This window comes from Anser anser, assembly GCF_964211835.1.
Source record: "Anser anser genome assembly, chromosome: 2".
Lineage (NCBI taxonomy): Eukaryota > Metazoa > Chordata > Aves > Anseriformes > Anatidae > Anser > Anser anser.
The window spans coordinates 64,326,401-64,343,930 of NC_139721.1; the positions used below are offsets into that span (position 1 = coordinate 64,326,401).

Below are 17,530 nucleotides of genomic sequence, written 5' to 3' on the forward strand. Positions count from 1 at the left end.
TTTTCAAATCAAGTCTTAAGTGTAGCCATATCTCCTTTCTCTGTCTAACACACCTTTCCTGAGATCTGTGGTACGTGGCCAAAGTTAGTCTTTACATCGTGGCCCACCTCTTTGAAGGAGCTATCATCATTAACTGCTGATGACCTTGAAATAGTGAAGCTTTTACTCATTGTGATACGGGTGTCTTAATCCAGCATCTTCATTTCTAGAGCTTTACCCAATACTTGCTACTGAAATCCTTGCTCTTCCGAGTTCTTTTTTACAGGCATACTGCCTTGCCGTAACTGGCAATGATCTGCAGTTTCCCCATTTTATCCCCTTCTTAGTCTAACTAGAACATCACTATTGGTGGTGTTTTCTTTCTCTTCTCCTGTAGTATCAATGCTGTTTTTATTAACCTAATTAAATTATTTTCATTATACAAAACTCTTCTTCATTATACAAACTCTTCTTTCTCATTTTCTAGCATGCTATAATTTCACCTCTCTGCATCTTTGCTCTGCTTCTTTCTCTCTAAAGTCTTCTCCTTGTCTCAGTTCAGCTTTATATCTTCTTTTACCATGTTTCCTGTGCCTGAGATAAGCTTTCACAACCCAGTCTGCCGAAGAGGACATTGTCAGGCCCCAAACATGTGTATTACCATACTACTGCCTCAATTGAGCAGTCTCGATCTCAAGCATTTCAGATTTCATTTAAAAAATAAGAAAAAAGTCTTCAACTGCAGTGATTTTCTAAAAGATTTGGTAAACATGGATCAAATGCAAACCATGATGATAGGACATTGAGAAGCTTTCCTTGTTTTCAAACCCCAGCAAAAAGGAAGTAATTCTGTATAGCATATGGAATGATATCTTAAATATCTATACAGCCAGCTGGTAGAATTACTTTATTTTCATTTATCAAATTCATAGTTATACTTTTGTGAATAAAGTTTAGAAGATCATCTGGGCTGGCAACTACCACATTGTTACTTTATCTGATCTTTTCTAGGCCCTCTTCTGTAGCAATAACTTTTCAGGCTGATGCCAGTGAATAAGTGAAGCAGTAAAGTGATCCTGTCCTCAAAAAACCAAGAATATTAAGTGACCATTTAAGGCCAAAAAAACCACCCCCATGCTGCATAACTTAAACTCAGAGATTTTGTTGGGAAGGCAGGCTGGAACTGAACAGCATACAGACATGCTTTAGGACAGTTAGGCAAAATTTTGCCCAGTAAAGGTGAGTACTTTGTGCAGGCACGAGCAGTGTTTGTTTTTTCTTTTGACAGAATGTTATCCCATCTTTGGTGTTTGGCTGTTTTAAACTGACTTAATTATCCTGTTTTTCGAATGCTAGCTCTGTTTTACATACTGTTATCAAGTGGTAGTATCCTCTCTCTCATTTCATTTTATTCAAAGGATAGATGAAAATTTCTCTAGCCCTTGAAAATAATGATTGCACCTTAAAAATGTGATTCTTACTAAATGTGGTACTATACTTGGCATGTTATGAGTCACATCCAAGTAGCTTTCATTTTTTTCCCCTTATTGCTCTTCCTTTAGCACGTTTAGCATTGTGGCATCCCTCAGTGCACAAGAGGCTTGGCCAGCTCTTCTCTCAGGACATTGATGTCTGCTGCCAAGTCTGTATTTTACAAAACAGCTTTACAGGCAGAGGCATCTCCCTGCTTGAGTGTCCTTTCCAAAACATCATTCTTGCATTAATTGCCCCTCTGCAGCTGACCTCACAACTGATCTTTAATGGGTACAGGAAGAAATATTGTTGTTGGGACTGAGAAACCACTTACTGTTTGTGTCTAAATTTGTCACTGGCAAATTAAAACAGGACTATGACTAGTATGAGCTCATCAGTTTGGCTTAGTTCACTTTTGTGAGCTGTTTGGTGATTTCTCTCTGAACGAGGTGACTTTTTCTGGGTTTTCCATAGTAAAGAGTAAAGGTATCTGTTTTCATTAATTATTAATCTTAGTCTTTTTAAATTCTCTTTATTTTTAAGTGAATTACTTTTATGTTAAATGTTCCCCCATATAATCTTCAATAAGTGTAGTACCAGCAATAGATCATTTTGAAACAGGACACCTTTCTGCTGAATTCTCCAGGAATCTTCTATCAGGTGTCTGACACATCCTTAATCTGATGCTCAGGCTTGTCATTTGAATCAATAGTATACTAGATAGGATGTCTTCAGCATGCCAAGGCTATTGCTATAGAAGGTATTTGAAAAATAAATTCAGATTTTATGGCCAGCCACAAACTCCAGGAGCACTAATTTTTCATTTGTCTCTCTTTTTTGTCTGTAAACAGTAGGTTAAATTGTTGATTAAAGAGAATTAGGTGAATCACGCTTGGGACAAAATGGATGCGTATAAACTACATAAGCAAATTCTGTTGTTTCCTGGAAAGCAACAGCTAACGGCAGCATTTCATAAAATATAAATTTAATTTATATATTTGAATGATCTTTTTTGGTTTCTTTGTAGCCTAATTTGGAACCCTCTTTCGTTTACCTATGTTTTTATTAATGAAGAATGAGGAATTAGGGTTGAGAAATTAATGAAGAATGTTACTAGTTTTAATAATGAGGAAAGATTTCTACTGAAATATTAAGTTCTTTATGCTATAATTATCATCTGTATATGTAAAGCCTTCTGATGGGAACATTTAAATATAAATATATATATATAAACATATATACAAATAGAACATGTTTTTTTCATGTTCTACTAGTATGTTACAGATTTGGGAAGACTTGAAGAAACACCAGGCTTCAGTTATTATTTTAACTGCCTATAGTCTGAGCAGAGAGAAGTAAATCCAGTGCTTTTATTACTGCTAAGATGTAGTCTGAGTAGCTTACTAAGGCTTTGGTTTATTTACCAGTACTGTAAGTAGATTATTATTTTTTTTTAAATCTTACACTTCTCTGTAGTATCTCTAGAAACTATGAAATATTATAAGATATATATATGTATAACCTCAATTATCTCAATAATTATTTAAAATAAGGGTAAACTTAAATTTATTACAGGTTATTCACAGTATGGATTACTTGTCTACTTCTGTAATAATCCTGGAAATTTCACTATGGCTGGAGAACTTTCCTCATAAAATAGAATTTGGTATGTGTTTTTGTAGCTATTTCACATGATGGTTTGTTATAGGACTTAATATGGTTGCAGTATATTTAAATCAATTAAAAGACATGACTTTCTTTTCAAATAAAACAGCAGCTAAAATCATAACACCCTGAAAAAAATCAGAGAGGGCATGCTCAGAAAAAGAGTATTTCCGCAAAGTTTTTATTTTACAAACATTGTTGCTTCCAGGAGCCTGTAATGACATCGTGTGTGCAAGCTCGTAGAGGGATGCAGTTAAGAAATACAAGGTAATAGTGACATGGTACTGGTGAGAGCAGTGCTGAGTAGCGATGGCACTTAGTGTGCTTCCAGAATGAAAAACTACTGAACAAAATCTAGATTAAAAGTTAGGACTTTGACTAAACAAATAGCTGACATTCAGACTTGCTTTTGAGGTAGAATTCGAACATGGATAATATTTTTTAAATAATGTTATTATTAGATTTTAGATATAAATCTGTGCACAGCATTGAAATGTATCTAAAAAAATGGAAACTCTTGTGAACTTTGTCTAAATGCAGGTTTGTCCTGTTAAAGTTAGGTGCTTAAACTTTTTTTTTTTTTTGCATAAGGATCTTTTGTCTTGCTGAAATGCTTTTGAGCAACCATCCTAACGTGTCTTACTTTTCTAGAAGAGAGACAATTTAGGAGACATTAGATAATGTACATATAAGTAAGGAGAAAGAGACTCAAACGTGTGCGAAACAGTCGTTATGCAAACTATACAGGTAACTACTAAAAGTGGAAAAAACATTATAAATTAGGACATTAATCAAAATTTTTGCTAGGAATGGTGAAGAATGTGAACATAGGAAAATGCAGCTTTTAAAAAGAAAGACTAATATATTTCAGAGATATTTTCTTTGTCTTTTAACAGTACTCTTAGTTCAATAGTGTTTAACCTAGAGCCATTTTGGTGAAGAAAATGAATATAAAAACTATTTTTGTACTCATTTTTGGGGGAAGGAAAGTAGTGCTTGCTGACAAATCTTTCAAGTCACTGTGCAATATTTCTTGAAAACTTGGACCTAGAGTATTCACAAAGAAGTGGGCAGTGATGCTGTAAATGTGGATGATGTGTAGTCAGGTTTCCTAGTAAATCACCAGACTGTGTTTTGGGTACTTGTGCCTGAGTGACTTCAAAAAAATCTCTATAGCAAAACGAGTCTGTAACACTAGAAGAGTTCGACTGGAAATTAGAATGCTAATTGCATTTTCATTCTTGAAGTGCGTTTTTTACCTGAAAACAACTAATTTCTGTAAGGTAGATCATACAATTTAGAGCTCACGAGCTGGAAACACTGCACAGAAAAAGACCATGGACAAATGAGGTCAAGAACTGTAAGATATAAGCACCTATTTTCCTTTAACTTATCCTGGGAAACAGTTTTACCTTGGCTTTTACAGCGCTGGTCAGTTTTTGTCTCTATTGTATCCTTTGACCGGGTGCCAGTTGATAGTTCTGTCTATTCCTATGGAAACCGAGATAGCGAAGCCAATCTTGCGAGAGGCTTTGGGAAGAAGAGCTCTAAGTTCAGACACTGCCTTGCTTTCAGTCAAAATGTCTGATGGTTAGAACTGGTCTCAAGTCATACTGGTGCTGTTGGCTGATGTATTGCCTAAGATGCTTTGCCAGATGGATGAGTAAGTTCAACTTGGAGACTGGTAAATAAGCTTTACAGCTGTTTGGCTGTCTGAGGGGTTCTCTTCAGTTGAGCGTTTTTACTTTTGAAATGAGGATGTTGCTAACAAAGTAGTTAAGAGGTACGCTGTGAGATTAAACCCAGTGTCAAAATCAGCGGTGGTTTTGCCGTGGTTGACTTGAAAGGATTAGCGTAACATCACGTTTAATTCTTTCAGTGATTTGTTGGGCAGAAGGCGTTGCATCATCCAGAGATAATAAACAGAATCACAGAATCATTAAGGTTGGAAAAGACCTCCAAGATCATCAGGTCCAACCATCCCCCTACTACCAATGTCACCCACTAAACCTTGTCCCTAAGCACCACGTCCAACCTTTCCTTGAACACCCCCAGGGATGGTGACACCACCGCCTCCCTGGGCAACCTGTTCCAATGCCTGATAATATTTTTATACCTTCTTTGTTTTAATGAAGAATGATTAGTCCAACTGTTAAGATTTATTGTAAAAATATAATAGAATAAGGCCATGAAGATGATCAGAGGGCTGGAGCACCTCTCCTATGAAGAAAGGCTGAGAGAGCTGGGGATGTTCAGCCTGGAGAAGAAAAGGCTCTGGGGACACCTCACTGTAGCCTTTCAATACTTAAAGGGGGCTTATAAAAAAGATGGAGAATGACCTTTTTACTCTTGCAGATAATGATAGGACAGGGGGAAGGGTTTTCTACTAAAAGAGGGGAGATTTAGATTAGAGGTTAGGAGGAAATTCTTCACTGTGATGGTGGTGAGGCACTGGCACAGGCTGCCCAGAGAAGCTGTGGATGCCCCATCCCTGGAGGTGCTCAAGGCCAGGCTGGATGGGGCTTTGGGCAACCTGGTCTGGTGGGAGGTGTCCCTGCCCATGGCAGGGGGTTGGAACTGGGTGGGCTTTAAAAGTCCCTTCCAGCTCAAACCAGTTTGTGATTCCATGTTTCTAATTCGTTCCCTATTCGTAGTTTGTGTACCAAAATCATATTTATTGTGGCAGAGATGGGGAAAAAAGTTACTAGGAGCTTGTATTTGTTTCTAATTTTGTCTATTCATCATAAGTAGCAACTAAAACTTATATTAAAATGTATTAACATTTAAGCATACTAAAAATTTTATAAATGCGGTCATGAGTTTATTTGCTCAATTAAGAATAATATGTGTTGAACTTAAATGGCAATAAAGGATATGATAACCAGAGTGACAGCCTGCCATTTTAATGGTGACTTTACTCACTCTAATTAGAAATTGAGGTTCTAAGTAACTATATTGATTCCTTCCCCTCCCCCAGAACTGTTTAAAAATAATAATCAAATAATAAAATGAGCAGTGGTATTCAAGGCGTGCAAGAACGGTGCAGTCATACATGTTTAAAGTGTAGTTCCTACAGTGCTAATGACGGTTGTAACCAGGCAATATTAATTCAACCTCAGAGTACTAGAAATCAAGAAGTTTCACTATTTCATACATAGATAATTTTTCAAAATCCAAGTGTTGTTAATCTATAACTCTAAATAATTATTTGAAATCTAATTAACATTTTTACTCGCTAGCCTATATTTTAATAACATTTCAGAAGAATTCTTGTCAGATTTCTGGCAGTTAGCTGATAATATAAGCATATCAAAATACTTCTTTTGATGTTTGAATTTCTTGTGCTTCTGGAATAGTATTCTGTTTCTGTATGTATATTAATATATATCAAATTAGAATTATGATAGTCACAGCTCCATTTTTTTTTATAAGTGTTTGATTTGTTCCCTGAAAACTGCTAACTACCTGGCAGGTGTTGCTGACAAAGTCCATCATATGCTCCATGTCATTCTAAGCAGTTTTGGATGTTTTGAGAACATGCGTCTTCTCAAAGGGATGCTAATAGATGAAACAACCTCTAAAAAAGTGTCAGTTAGCATCTGCACAGCTCCTTTTCTTTCTGAAGATGTTACAGTTCTTGGTTTTGAAGATCTGTGATGAAGTTGTTATGTGGGGTGAAGCATCCTCTCTTCTACACTTTCTTGCTGGAAAGAGTGAGTATAAGTAAGTACATTTATGTGTATAGTAGGAGTAGGCCAACGGCAGCAGTTTCTACACTGTCTGTGAACATGAGCAGACTACCTCCAGTTGCCATTTTTGTTTTAAAGGGGGAAGCTCATGTAAGTGTTCACCCTTTTAATGGCTTAGCTAGCGATTTAGGAGTTCAGATTCTTTGACTTTCACAGCTTCTTGAAAGCACCTGATTAGCAAAGAGCTGTTCTCAACTTCAGCTGTAGCATCTGTGCTGATCTGTTGGCAGAGCATGCTAATACAGGGCAAGGTGGCTGCTATATTCTGTTTAGGTTTTAAGCTAGAATTGAGGTGGCTTTCATGTCGTTCATGTTTTGCTTGCATGTTGTTCATGTTTTGCCCCAGTGAGTGTCTGAGCGCACAGTACAATTTATTATTTGTCACTGTGTAGCTTTATACCGACTTTAGAGACACTATTAAAAGTATCGCTAGCTTTGTGTTGGACATGAGCAATGATTGCGTCTTATCTCCATATAAATCCTGATTACTTTTAAGGAGTCCTGGGTTTAAAAAGCTTAGTATCTAATCTGACTGTTTAAAAAACAATCAGACAAACCCATAGTAATCTATTTCACTTTTTTCGTTATCTTAGAATATGAAATATTGTATTTGGGGCAGAATGTGTTTCTTTGGAAAAGCGGAGCAGTGGCCTGACACGCTAAATTTTCATGCACACTTTTAGCTCTTGTTCTCCCCCAGGTTAGGTCTAAACCAAAGGAACAGTGTATATTAGTGAATATGTAGGTAATAAGCTACGATACAGTTTGTTTTCCTGCTCTCAGGCTGTTATTTTTTATTCAGATATACTTTCTTAAATATGGTTTGAATTTAAAAAGGAAAATTAAAACACTAATAATATTTAAAGACAGTAAAAGTGTGATCACTACCCATACTATGACTGGTGTACTATGCGAAAAGCAGACCTGTTTTAACTTAATAATTAATTCAGCAATGATAATTTTGTAGTGTTTTGTTTGTGAAAGAGTAAAAATAAGTGAATTATGTATTATATTCCTCTGAAGAGGATTTATTGATTGTTAAATAGTCTCTCTTTATGAAAGAATATTGAGAAAATTGTAATAAAGCATTTTACATAAGTGCTGCTGAATTAATAATGAATGTATTTCAAAAATCAAAATTTAATAAGCTAATAAATTATTAAGCTATGGTGGAATATATAATTATCAGATATCCTAAGTCCGTACTGTCATGGATGGTGGACTTGCTGTACCCTTACTCCTTCTCTGTTCTCTTTGAATGCACTCCTTTAAACAAGCAGACCTTTGCACTCCCTGCTTTTGTGGTGACTTTTATTTTTCCACTTGTCTGCAGCGTTCTGTGCACTCACTGACTGGGCTTGCTTACTGCAATTCTTTCTGTCAGGAGCTGTGATCAATAGTTAATATCTGATGCTGATAAGTCTCATTTTAACAGTACACAAACAGCAAGGGGCAAGATGAAAAATAATTTTAATCAATGAAACATTCTTTGGGAAACATATAATTTGCAGAATTTTGTGGCCTTGTGATTTTTTGTTGTTGTGTTTTTTTGTTGTTGTTTTTGTTTGTTTGTTTGTTTGTTTTAGTACTGGTAGATAACGTTTTAAGTAGGGAGGAAAGTAGCTGACAAAAGTAGTCTATTTGACCTCAGTAGCATGCAAGGATTTAAAATAAGTTTCTAAGGGATAAATACATAAATATAAATTGAAAATGGGGTGAAACTTCATCAAAAGTAGGTTCTTCAAGATTAACCCAACATTTTGCTGACTGATTTTCTAGACATAAATTCAACAGATAGCCTTTTTAGGCCTGTACGAAAATGTGTAGTGTAGTGCTAGGTGGAAAATTGCAGATAAACAGGAAATTAGGAGACAATATGTAAGGTATGGTGAACAATTTAATAATGAGCTGAAAACAAATACTGCTGCACTATGAACAATGAGATTGCAAGGAGCGTATTAGAATTCCTCAACAGTTGCACTTGAATCTACCCTTAGTCAATATTTTTCATTAACAAACTTGGCATCACAAGTAGTACTTCTTCTAAGGACACCAAGGAGTGGCACAAGAGAAGGCGTTATTATCGGCTGAAGACAGGGCTGGATGTGTAGGATACCAGAAGTACGAGAATGCTGAAACTAATGGAAATGGTCAGAAATGTGATAGCCCGTAACGAAGTTTCATGTGCAGGGGCAGGGGGACAGAACAATTTATTCTGTGTGTTGTGAACCTTTTATTTTAAAATGACTGAGAAGGATGTCAGTGTGCCAACGGATCAATTGATGAAGCAAATGCGGTCCTAGTGTAAATATCTTGTCAGATACACCTAGCAATAGAGAAGTAGTATTGCTATTCAGTAGGCTGCTTTGTGGGACCTCTTCTGGTACGCTATGTAATATCTTCTTGCTTGTGTTCCAAAAAATTTGTTTAAAGTAGAATGAGTGCAGAGAGCTAGAGGTATTTAGAGGAGAAGGTAGGGTTTAGCCTTTGTTATTGAGATAAAAAGACTGATGCTCGTTTAGGTTTTAAAACCTGCACTATACTTTTATAGGTATAAAGAATGTGGGGGGGAAAAACACATTAATTCCACTTAAATATCTAGGCATTTGTTGAAAAGGATTAGATGTCTTTACTCCCTGTGGGTGCTGGAGGATTGGATTCAGTATCCTAGAGGCTCATTTTTTAAGTTCGGTTCTGATTTGTGGTTTATACATAAAAAATTCTTTTCATGAAATTCTAGTATTTCTTTCTGTTCTGCTGGAAATATATGCCCTCACCCCATCATCAGGGCTTATGACTGTGTCTGCATTGGAGAGCCCTTAAAAACCACCTCCTTTGTAAGGGGCACTTTTAAATTGCTTTATGTTCCTTTGATCTGTCTTCCCAGAACTGGCGAAGCAGTTACCTAATTTTGAGTTGGACTCAAAGCAGCTCATGGTTTAACAGCTTGGTCTTCTTTTTAATGACCCATGCCATGTCTACCAGGAAGTTATATTGAGAGACTGGGCTGCCTTTTTTCTAGCTCTCTTATCAAACATTATATTTGACTAAATCCTCACAAGTGTGACTGTGCTGTAGCAGTCAGTAGTCAGCTCATGTGCGGCACATTATAAATTATTACAAATCACTCTTTCAACTCGTGTTAAATATTTCAGATGGGTTAGAATTGTTACGTGTTTTGAAAATGTGGTCTCAGCAATGAAGAGAAATAATGTTTTCCCCACATATTGGCCCCTTTTAACCCGCTGATGATGAGGTGCTGGTAGCCTATCCACGGATGTGCTTTTGATGCCCGAAGAGGTGCGCATGCTCTTCTGACTATGAATATTCAGGAGACATCTATGATGAAGCTGCTTCAATATACACATTCTTGGTATTAAGATAATAATGAGTCCTCCACTTCAGGTGGTGTTTTATTGTACAAAACAAAAGTCAGTAATTCTGGTTTTCACATTTATGTTTTTTATATAATGTTACCTTAAATGTCCCTATTTGACTTTCAGTTCACAGAAAGAAAATTGTATACATTTTACAGGAACTATACTCAGCTTCTTTTTAATTCAGAATCAGAAAAGCATCAGATTTTAGCCAGCTAAGAGAAGGAGAGGAAGTGAGATGTTCCCAGTAAGTACAAATTGCAGTTGCTGTTCTTTTGTCTCCCCATAGTGGAGGAGAGATTGACTGCTGACGCTGAGAGGCTTCTACTGATTGTAGTGAGTGCTGTATGTGACCTCTCTGCTGGCAAGTTCACTCCTGTGGTTTTTAGAGGAAATGTGTATGATGTCGCACGCTTGAGAAGAGAATGCTTTGTCACCTGCTGAGGAGGTTAACACTCCTTCCTGTACGCTAAGAAACTTCTGGAAGAATTTCCTTACATGAAGGATAACACCTTTCACAGAAAGCAGAATTAACTACAGTAATTTGTTGTTAGCTCTGTGTTAGTCTAAGACTCAGGCTTTATCAATGCCTCTTGGAAAGTATTACATTATCTACATTTATTGGAAAGGTAAATTTAAAAAAAAAAAAAGTCCATTAACAACTCTATATATTTCCTGTGCTGCTAGATATCGTGTGGGAACAAAAACATCTGCTAAATTGTTTTTTATTTTGAGTACTGGAATATTTGCACAGCTGTATTTTTATGATAGTGCTTTATATATGCTAGGTTAGTTGGCCTATGTGCTACCTACTTCCAGAGAGCCAGCTAGTGGAGATGGGTAATGCTATTTAAACCTTCCCAAAAGTGATACCAAAATAATGATTGTTCTACATGTTGCAGTACTACTGAACTGCTTTGTACCACAGGGCAGGAGGAAGCTGTGTCTGCTTGTGTGTTTGAGGGGCTGAAACCTGGTCCAGAAGGACTTCAGATGTTAGCGTGGCTTCACAGTGCTGCAGGGATCTCTCTCTTTATGTATACTCCATGTGCCCATGTTAGGTTCAGCCATGTCAGATATCCCGTTGTCCATAGGGACATGCTAGGGAAGAAGACTGCTGCTGATGCAAGAAAGAGAGAAAAAAATGTTAATTCCCTACCCTTTCCACTGCTGAGTGAAGCTAATGTTTTCAATGCATTGGTAATACAGCCATAAGTAATTTCGTGATCAACCTACAGCATGAATCATAACACCAATGTTACTAGTACAGGACCTGCTTTTTCATTACTCCTTCACTTAGGTGGCCATATCTGTTGGGTTGACCTGGGCCAGGTGCCCACCCAGCTGCTCTCACTCCCCCTCCTCAACAGGATGGTGGGAGAAACTAGGTTGAAAAAGCTCCTTTAGATAGATGAGAAAATAAACATGTCCATTATATCAGAGGCCTGGAAAAGTAGGTAGATAAGAGTTCGCTGGAAATTTTCCACTAAAACTTGTTCCTGGAAGTAGACTCAATGAAAATACCAGACAATTTTTTTTTTCTTCTGAACGAACTTGCAGTTTTGGGGATAACTTCTTCAGTTTCAGGGATAATCTGAATTCTGGTAAATTCATTAATTCTAAGATGTTTCTCCCATTGCTTTTTTCTCTAATAAAATATTCAAGAAAGGAAACTCTGACTGCTTAACTGTTAAGCTTGGGGTCCAGAACTTTTCTTCAGTCATTGCTTGACTGCAGAGCAAAGATAGCTTATTTAACTATCTGTCTACCAAAACCTGTTATACTCCATCACAGTTAGTATAAGTGGCTGAAATTTTGAAATAAAAGTATTTCTTCTGATCAGACAATCTTATGCTGAAACTAGTTGTCAACTTTTCTGTAACTGTACTGTAGTTTGCATACAGAGTTGACTGGGCTAGAAATAATTTTAGTAGGATATGGAGGAATTTTAATAATCAGAACTAGAAGAGTAAACTTTGGCTATCAAGAACTGAGTCTTCTGTCTTGTTTGATCATAACATTTTCACATAGCATAACAATCATTTTAGAGGAACTAGCAATGTTAAGACACCACAGACTGGCCCAAAGTGCTTCATGATGCTCAGGTGTGTCTTCTGAGTGAAAGGTAGCAAGCTTCAAGCTTGTCATACAAGAATTTTATAAAAATGAAGGAATTAGGCTACTAAATGCTTTTCAGATTAAGCATACTTTTTCCCCCTTCCACCTAGTAAAACCTAAATTAAATCTGCCTTCAACCCACGTCTATTATATATTTATAAACTTAATCAGTAATCAGTTGAAGGTGAGGAATTTTTCCTTTGTCATTAATAAGGACAGAATTATTTTCTAGTGGGTGAAAGAAACACAGCAACATTTATGGTATTACTAAAGAAAAAGAGCAGCAGTCAGAAGTAAGGGTAAGAATAAAATCATTACAACTAAGTAATATAAAAGGATGTTGTCGTTACATTGGTGTTGTCTGTGATGATGTTTTAATAAACAGTCTTAAATCGTTTGGAAGAAGGAGTATCTTTCATGTTTCAGAATGAAAGGATTTATTAAAGATTAATTTCCTAAGGAAGGGGATTTGTTGGTAGCTAAGCATGCAACAGAATAATATAGTAGTAACTTGTGGAAAAATGGTAACAGCAAAAATAAAATAAGAGTACAGAGAACAAAACTCTAATAATAAAAATGCACATTTCCCAGGTTTTATGTATTTTCTTTTATCTTTCACTCTTCTTATCAGCTGAATTCATTCTAAAAGCACGGTATATTTGTAAATCTTCCAGTAAGTATCCATCAACAAGAGAAAATCAAGTTTTTTTCTTTCACACGTATGCATGGACATCGAGTAGGAAATACTGAAAACAAAACAAATGTATTATCCTCTGTGATGGAGAATAGCAACTATATTTCTTCCAAGACTAATATTCTCTCAAGTTATTTAGTGTTGTCTTCCCCAGTCTAATTCCCAACCGCAGCATGATACACTGCAATTTTAGCTTTTTTTTTTTTCTTTTTAATGAGTTTTCCAAATCTTCTTATATTTACCTGTAAAATATGGTGGTAATAATGAGAAGTTTTCTTACCCCTAACTCATTCTGAAATGTATCACTAATTCATTTTGAATGTGTTCTGCATGGATTAGTAGCTGTGCAGACATTATGCAGTTCTGCACTTGCACATCCGTGCCTACCTTGGTGCGTGTCTGTGTTAAAAGAACAGAATCCTAACCTTATGCCTCCCCTGACACCCAACAGAAAAAAAGAGTTAGTTACTCACTACTCGCTGAACTTGCCGTGAATGTAGTTGAAGAGCTCAGTAGCTGTGCTGTCTCTGGCAGCAGAAGTTTGCATTTTCAGGCAGGTTTGTGGTGTGGGTTTTGGCAGACTTTTCTTGTAGGGCTTTCACTGAAGAGCAAGGGTCAATGACAACAAACTGTAGAAGCATGAAGAGGGTATTTTGTCTGAGCCCATTCATGATTTGTCTTCCCTGTTTTGTATTTTAAATCAAAATGTAGCAGGAAAAAAAATGCACACACATATATTTTAGGCATACTTGGTGAAATCCACTGTGCCCACATAAAGCTCAACTCATCCATTTTTATTAGAAAAAGACCAAAACAGTAACACGTGAAAACTGCCCTTCCAATCTTTACGGTTGCTGTACCACTCTATGAAAAAGGAAGCAGAAATATTCTTATGCCCTGGCACTGGATACTATGGGTGCCTCTGGAATCCTTTGGCCCATCTCTGCACTTCCATTATTAAACCTTAGTGAGATGGTTTCATGGTGGGCTTGGCAGTGCTAGGTTAAAGGTTGGACCAGACTATCTTAGAGGTCTGTTCCAACCTAAATGATTCTATGATTATGCTGACAAAGTTATGCACAATTCTGAATCTTATGGTATACAGAAATGCCCCTGCTCATTAGCATTGCTTCCACTTGTCTACATGGCTACCTTTTTTTTTTTCCCATTGTTTTTCCAAAGGGGCTAAGTTAGCGTACAGGATTTATGAAAGTATTGTAAGAGACTGGAATATGTTAATGTGCAGGCCATTCATAAGCAAAAGAATCCGAAGACATGACTTCTATTGATCTGTGTGTCAATTTGTGTAATTTGTGGTTAATTGATATTTTAACTTGTCAGTATGTGAAACTGGCAAAAGCTAGTATTTGGGGAAATCTTAAGAGAGCAAAACTGTGAGACAGCACACTCCTTTCTCTTTAGGAAAGTTGAGGTAGCAGGGGGGTTGGGATGTTTAGAATACAATCACACAAGCTTTTCTAGATCTAGATGTTTTGCTTTAGTAAGTTATTGCTCCAGCTGTGTATTACTGGTCCTCAACTGAAACTTACTGCTGAGGGTGGTTTCAGAAAAACTCAGTAGGCTCAGTATTGAAGTGGAAGCATCAAAATATCCTGTGTAGCGTTTCAGTTACGTGTGAAAACCTCCAAGCAAGGGGCAGTAGAAAATCAAGTCTGGTTATACCTTAACTTGCTACAGCTTCTCAATGATTGCATGATTATATCCTCGGTTTTTGAAAGGCTTCCTCAATGACTTGAGAAATAGAACCAAATTGTTTTCTTTGGGATCCACCCTCAGTTATTGGTCACAGGAGCATTTCTACCTTATGTCTTTTGAAAACCTAGTAAGTCCAGAGTGTTAGGTATTTTAAACGAGTATTACAAGGCTAGCTGTCCCATCCATTCATCATGCATACAATAGATCAAAACTCACATACACTTCTCTATTTAAAAATGTAAGAAACAATCGCTTTTTTCCATGTATGTTTTACTCATTCAGATGAGTACATTTTATCTCTCTCTGAATCATTCCATGTTATTCTTCTTCCTCTCGTTTTAATAATTGTAGTTGGTCTTCATGTTTAGTTATATTCTTCATCTGATACCTGTCTGTCTTGCTGAAACCACATCTAATGGTTTTATTTCGGTTTGTGCATGGTATTTCTGGAGATTAAACCACTGAGAAACTGACAGTATTGCAGAGTTTTCTGTCTTACTGAACTAGGTCTTACACACACTCCTACAGGAGGTTACATATCTGATAGCAAATAGAAAAGCAAACTTAAAAATCAGGAGTTACTGTTTGTTTGTTTTAATATTTATTGTAGGTTTCCAAAGCCTAGAGCTGCTGATGGTTTTTTTGTTATATTTTTTTTAAAGTGCTGTGATGCAACAGTAAATATATCTAAACAATATAATCATTTGGTTTAATAAACTGAAATACATTTCTCATATGTTTCCTTACCCAGGGAAATTACCGCTTTATGAAACTTTTACTGGCTCGTCGAGGGAACTGGATGCAGAAGGACTTAGAGGATATGACACCATTACATTTAACTACACGTCACAAAAGCCCAAAATGTTTAGCTTTACTGTTGAAACACATGGCACCTGGAGAAGTGGATACTCAGGACAGAAACAAGGTAAAAATATTACCTAAAGACAATACTTGTAGCAGCTTTAGAAATTAGATTTACATGAAACAGTTTGAGTGAAAAATTATTTCAGTACTTTAAGAAAATTTTTCTATGTGAAGTAGTGCCTAACATGGGTATTATAGTGGTCACCATTAGAAATATTAACATTTTCTTGATGATAATATGTAGAAGTTCATTGTACTTAGTTCACTGATGGTCATGTTGAGAGTACTTATACTCACACTCCATGAGTTTTACAGTCTAAGTCTTTCTGTAACAGTCTGATCCTTGTTCGAATGTGGATAGCATAGGCTTATCTTGCCTTTTTCTTGGAAAAAACTCTACATGTGAAATGGATATTCATCTGCCGTTGTTATCTGTCTGGAAATCCAGAGGCTCCATTTGGAATTCCACTCTTGAACAATGATGAGGGAGGTTATACACTATATGTAGTGCAAATATTGTCTTGAGTTTGCTGATGTCCCTTTGCAAAGTCAAGTCATGCTCTAACCCATCAGTAGAATTACCAGCCTGCTTTAGAAACACACTGACTTGTAAGATGCTCAGGAAGAATCTACTGATGCTTGTTAAAAAGGGCTGTTATTAAAATGACCAGCCAAAACAGATCATGGATCTTAGAAATGATACAGTTCTTAAACAACTGATTTGTTATTACTCTTTTTACAGAGATGATTGCTAACCCACAGTAATGACACGCTAACTCATTTTAAAAGAAAGAATAGTTTTTTAGCATTTAATAACTTGATTTTTGTGATCAATGTGGTCCTTAAAGTTGAGTGCTTAGCGATGTATGATTTAAAACTTCGGTGAAACGGTTGCCTCTATTAGCATGAGTGGAGGGGTATGAGGAGACATAGAACAAATTGGTTTTGAATGAAACAGATTCATCCCTCTTGTTGGCATGTTTGATGCATGTTCTCTTTGAGAGATGATCATATTGTCTTTAGTGGAGAGATTTCTAGTAATTCTTATTGCTGATTTATTAGTCTGAGAATGTGTGATTCAAATATCATGCGCTCAAGCAGTTTACATATCCTGAAATCTGAAAGAGGCTTCTTCTTTCGAAGAATCCAGAGATATAGGTGTTTCCTGAGCCCAAACTTTTCCCCAGTGATATGGAAACAAAAAGTTAGACATTGTGAATGTAGACAGCAAATGGAAAACGAAGGAAAAAAAAAAGAGGAACTACCATTGACAAGGTAGGCATGGATGCAGCTGTTACTGATGATAGAGGCTTTTTAAGCATTCAAAAGAAATGTGTCCTCCATACAATTTGTAAGTGATCTTGGAACTCATGCAAAAACTCTTCCTACCAGGCACTAGTCTACCACTTATTCAAATGTCAGTGCCCTGATCAAGTGTACTTGGATCACCTCTTGTTCAGCGTACCAGTTTGGCAAGACAGGCCTCAGTGAATGCACATCATTCATATCTCGTGTACTATGTTTTCATTCTGTCATAAGAGGACGTAGTAAGTGAAGAGGACTGGACTTTCTAGTGGTGTTACTATTTAAACTCTGAAATCCTATCATGAAGGAAGCAGGATAAGACATCTGCAAGCCCAGTTTCCACCAAATGAATCTCCTGTCCCCTCCAGACAATAGAGTTGAACGCCTGTGCCCTAGCAATCAGCTGTTTGCCTTCCAGGATATTCTAACATGTATCATGGAAACCCTGGCTATAATTACAGCAGTCGTTCTGGAGAGGTCATGCTGACTTCCTGACCGCATTAATTAATTAACAAAGGTATCTGGAGACCAGCCAAAACCACTTAGGAACCGTGCCTTTTGTTCAGCAGATTTCCAAAGCAGTGTTAAAG

General features: G+C 36.7%; 1 protein-coding gene across 8 annotated transcripts in view; it reads left to right on the top strand.

Annotated features, from left to right (window-relative positions):
• Positions 1–17,530, top strand: part of INVS (inversin) — a 99,902-nt gene that overhangs the window by 27,576 nt on the left and 54,796 nt on the right. For all 8 annotated transcript variants that reach the window (XM_083822735.1, XM_083822737.1, XM_083822738.1 and 5 more), the window contains one exon: positions 15,523–15,696. In XM_083822735.1, the coding sequence (XP_083678861.1) occupies positions 15,523–15,696 (174 nt within the window). The remainder of the gene's footprint in view (positions 1–15,522; positions 15,697–17,530) is intronic.